Here is a 4,698-nt window from a genome sequence, read left to right on the forward strand (position 1 = left end):
ATGTACAACAGTATTTAGTTCAATACAATCTACCAGAATTGAGTTCAATGTGTGACCAAAACTCGGTAAATGTAGAAAATATTATTCAGTATACAAGACAATTCAATGTTGTTGACACTGATCGAAGACGTGTTCGTCGTAGACGACAACGATAATAAAGTGAAGCTAATCCAAAGGAACACGAAGACGACCAACATATGGAAAATTGAGTGATTTGTAATTCAAAATTTTAGTTTTATGTGAACTATCTTCAAATAAAATAACTAATAACATTCTTGAGAAACTAAATCTATTAAATGCTTATGATACAAAAGAATAAGAACAAAACATGTGAGAAAGAAAATTGTTAATTTAAAATAAAAAACAATCTAAATTGAGAAACAATGAAAAAAACAAAAAATATGGAAATCGCGGAGTTGGCCACGTGTTTGATTAACAACAATCGTGTACCGAATATACGATTTTGCTTTTACCCTAATTTTATTATTATTATTATTTTTAAAAAAACATTGTTCTTGAACTTAATTAATAGGCATTGGTTCAACATCGACGACGTTGGGATAAGACAGAAACCATTCCGATGGCTCTGGCTTCATCTCTAACCTTCTCTCCCTATCCACTTTTGAACTCGCGCGCCCTCCCACCAACCTTCTTCCATTTCATCAATGGCGCGCCTTCCAAAATTTCACCACTATCCGTTTCTTCTACGAGTAATCCCCTCAAGTTGAAGCTCCGACGAACTTTCAGAGTATCTTCTGAAGGTACGTTCACCGTTAGTTTGTCGATTCTCAAAATTTGAATCCATACAAGTAGTTATCGAGTTCTTCGAGACGCTAGACGCTATATTCAGCTGATATCCGCCTTAGATTATCGTCATTCGTCTCGATTCTTGCTGTTTCCAAGTACTTCACTCATGGAGGAACTAGAATGGTGCAAATTTTCATAAAGAACTATAACTAGAAATTGCCGATATCAGTAAATGTTTCCTGCTTAAAGTGCGTCTTGCTTGCCTTTTTTCCCCCTTTCGTTTCGCGTCTTTCCTGATTAGTAATTGCCGAGAATCTCAATATTCCTATTGTTTCTTTGATATGATACAGTTAATTTCACTTCTACAGGGGCTCCCAATGAATTAGTCGAGGATTCGAAGTTTGTTCCCTTGAATGCTGATGATCCCAGATATGGTCCACCTGTAAGTTCTGGTTAGTTTCAGCATCATTGTTGAAGTTTTTTTTACTTGACTGTTCTTTTTTCGAAGGGGACATGATATGTCTTTGTTGCTTCTTTTCAGTGAATTTCTTTGATTGTTTATGTTTGTTTATTGTCCAAGGATACGAATTGAATTTAAATCAAGCAACTGGATTGAATAGCAGCCCCTTCTTCTAAATTTTCATTGTGGACCTTTTTTTGTCTTATAGGATTATTGTTCTTTTATGCTTCTCTTAGAGTATGAAGTTACGTTTTTGAACTATTTTCCATCCGTTTGTCTTTAAGAATAAGGGGAAGCAGTTTAAAATTCAGACTGTTGATTATTACAGGCATTGCTGTTGCTGGGCTTTGAACTGGAGGAGGCAGTGAAGGTAAGCTTCGAGTTGTTTTTCTTCTTCTTCTTCTTCTTCTTCTTCCTGCCCTTCAACTCTTGCACATTAAAAGAAGTAAAAATATTACCTGTTACCTGAATAGAAAATGATTGTCATTGGTGGAGCATCAAATTTTGATTTTTGAAGGGATAGCAAACTAGTTAAGGAGGCAATGCTGCAGACTTTTTAGTTTGTGTTATATGGCTTACTTACAGATTATCACAACATTCACCAGTCGATTCTCTTAAATGTCAATTTTAACTGTATGAATGGTTGAAGTTTAAGAGGCTTATGATTTATAAATATTGGTTTTCTTTCTTTATCCGAGGCTTCATGTTATTTTATGACGATGAAACACTTGGAAATTTCATTCAAAGTCTTGTATTCAGTTACTATGACACTAAATACCTCAGAACTCCTAGTCTTTTTGCTTATCCTTAGCTTTTGAATGCTAATCTCGAAAACTGTTCCCAACTCAATAACTTTTTTATTACATTTTGATTTTGATTTCAGATTCAAGAGCTGTTGAAAGATTTGGACGGTGAATTCATGCAGGTAGTTCATTTCCCCTCACATTCATATTCTTTAGGTAAGATGTAAGGGTGATGTTGCTTAGAAAAGTAGAATAAAAATATGAGATTCTCTGTTCAATGTATTGCGAAACTAATTGTTGAAATTAAGAGGTTCTGCCATGGACGTTGTCTTACATATTGCATGTATATATAATCATCTCTACCAACTCGTGGTACCAAAATACTTACATGAATAATGGGCGGAACAGTTTTTGTTATTGTAGGTTATTCTTTGTACTGAAGATATGATTACCCAATCCCTGTGGGAAGCAGTTCATACAAACCAACCAGTTTTGGCAAAAGTGAAGGTCAAGTTCTGAACTTCCTAAAATTTTACTTGTTTAGAGTTGTTATGTGCTTGCCAAATTGCGTTCTTCTCATAAGAAGGTTGCTTTGATGTAGAAAAACATATTTCTTGGAACCCTTGCAAACTTGAGTCTGCATTCTGAACTTTTACCTTTTCTAGATTTTAATTAAATAGTTATACTAAATTCTGTTTTCAGCATTATCTCTATTGTTTTTCGGCGGAGTGAATTCTCAGCAACAATCTCGATGTACTATTATAATTTATAAAGGCTTCATAAATATGCATATAACATAGCCTGACATGCAGATGATCATGCCACTGAAGTGATGATATGATTGACCCCAAAAAAGAAAAAAATGAAAGAAAATTAGCAATGGCGTGCGAAAGCACTTCAGATCTGAAAATTGTCATATAATGTTTCCTTTGTTAATGTAATGCTGCAACATATCAACATAAACTGTAAATTATCTGTCATGTTACTCAGTCTGTATATTATTTCTTCAGATAGCCAGATCATTGCCGCGAATCTGTTTCTTATCCGGTCTTAGTGGAGAGGAAATGATGATGTTCATAGATGCTTTTCCAGAAACTGGTATTGAAAGCCCCTCTTCTTTTTTTATTTCAAGAAGTTAGAATCTTTTAAAATCCAAAGGTATATTAAAAGTTTGCAAATTCTTGTACTCTCTCCATATTATCATTATGCAAACACGATGAGTCTAATATCATTGGATAATCATCAATGAAATAGTTATGATTGATTCATCTTTGGATAATCATCTATGAAATAGTTATGATCACGACACCACAGCCAAAGAAGTCAGATGAAATCTCTTCCTTTCCCTCTTAGTACTACGATAGTCATCTCAGAAATTAGTTAGAACTTAGTGATAGACCTTAGCCTCAATTTTATTTATCAACAAGCAATAGAGAACTTTCGACTTTTCGAGAGCTCCCCTAATCGTATTCCTTGGGGCCCAAAACGTTCATCTCATGTAATTACACCACTCTTCTTCCCACCCACGCTTTGCATACTTCTATAATTGGGGGCGTATCACTTGGAAGATGTCTTTTTTGTTTAGTCTTCTCATTTTCTTTTGGTGCAGGACTTGAACCAGCTGTATTTGCTGCTCTTGTTCCGAACGCTGCTAATAAACCAGTAGAAGAGTTAATAGAAGAGATCATGGGGGACCATGAAGCGCTGGTAAGGAAGAATTCTTAGTTTTGTTCATCTGAATTTCTAAAGCCTTCGATCGTCTATGATCCGGTACCAATGAAACTAATCCTCTCTGTTTGATCCCCTAAAACTAATCCTAGCCTACCAACTTTAAATGCTTTGAGATTTGGTCATTTTTTTCCTCCATTCATAGCCAAAAATGGATTGGTCTGAGTTGCTCAATTTTATAAATCTGGTAACCAGTTTTACCTGTATGGTTTTCCATTTGATGAAACTGATTTAATCCAATGTAGAACATCCTGCCAAGTTTTTTTGAGTTGGTTTGAATTTATAATTTTATCTTGATCTCTATGGTTATATTTTGAATATCCCCACTATTAAAGACACCTTATATATTTTCATGCAGACTGGTGCTGCATCAGAAAGGCCATAGGCAAACACCAAACTAGAAAGCTGTTGGAGAATTCTCAAACATCTTCTTCCCCATTTGTTCCTTCTGTTATTTTTTGTTTTGAAAATCATTGTTCTTCTTTTTGTCTTAAATCCAATCTGGACTTGTCTTGCATTTCATTCAATTATGTATGATCTTATATCATATATATGGTGGTTGATATCATACAAATTAAACCTGAAGTGTTCCCCCCTCTTTTAATCAATTTTATCTATTTTAAATATTTAGATCACAACTATATGGGTTTAGCCTTTTAGCTTTTTAAATTTAAACTCATAGAATCTACTTCTACCTATTAGTTTATTTGTTTTGTTATTTATTAATTTTGAATGATTTTAAAATTTATGTAGTTCCCCCCTTGAAAAGGAGAATTTTTACCGATAAAAAAAAATGTCAAACCGTTTACAGAAATAACAAAAGAAATACTGAAAGACACTAATAGACTTTTATCCACGTCTATCACATAGTATCAATGATAAATTTCTATCTGTTTCTATTACTGATAGACACTGATAGACTTATATCAATCTCTATCAAAGAAGATTAAATTTTGTTATTTTGGATAAAATAATAGTTGGGAAATTCTTATAAATAGAAACTTTTTAAAAATATTTATG

General features: G+C 33.7%; 1 protein-coding gene across 2 annotated transcripts; it reads left to right on the forward strand.

The window, feature by feature from the left end:
* Positions 1–538: 538 nt before the first annotated feature.
* LOC120080918 lies at positions 539–4,316 on the forward strand. 2 transcript variants are annotated; one of them, XM_039035598.1, is made up of 8 exons: positions 539–761; positions 1,098–1,189; positions 1,536–1,577; positions 2,091–2,132; positions 2,374–2,457; positions 2,961–3,048; positions 3,560–3,657; positions 4,037–4,316. In XM_039035598.1, exons 1-8 carry the CDS (start codon positions 581–583, stop codon positions 4,061–4,063), a joined length of 654 nt encoding a protein of 217 aa, XP_038891526.1. In that variant the 5' UTR covers positions 539–580; the 3' UTR covers positions 4,064–4,316. The 2 variants fall into 2 exon arrangements, with proteins under 2 accessions (XP_038891526.1, XP_038891527.1); XM_039035599.1 differs by having other exon boundaries at positions 541–761; positions 1,116–1,189; positions 4,037–4,311.
* The last annotated feature ends 382 nt before the right edge of the window (positions 4,317–4,698 follow it).

Source organism: Benincasa hispida, chromosome 7, assembly GCF_009727055.1.
Source record: "Benincasa hispida cultivar B227 chromosome 7, ASM972705v1, whole genome shotgun sequence".
Taxonomy (NCBI): domain Eukaryota; kingdom Viridiplantae; phylum Streptophyta; class Magnoliopsida; order Cucurbitales; family Cucurbitaceae; genus Benincasa; species Benincasa hispida.

Excerpts from the sequence above, each read along its gene's own strand:
- LOC120080918 (XM_039035598.1), top strand. The coding sequence starts at position 581 with ATGGCTCTGGCTTCATCTCTAACCTTCTCTCCCTATCCACTTTTGAAC. Across the intron at positions 1,190-1,535 it reads ATCCCAGATATGGTCCACCT|GCATTGCTGTTGCTGGGCTT; the intron begins GTAAGTTCTGGT and ends TGATTATTACAG. Across the intron at positions 2,458-2,960 it reads CAGTTTTGGCAAAAGTGAAG|ATAGCCAGATCATTGCCGCG; the intron begins GTCAAGTTCTGA and ends TTATTTCTTCAG.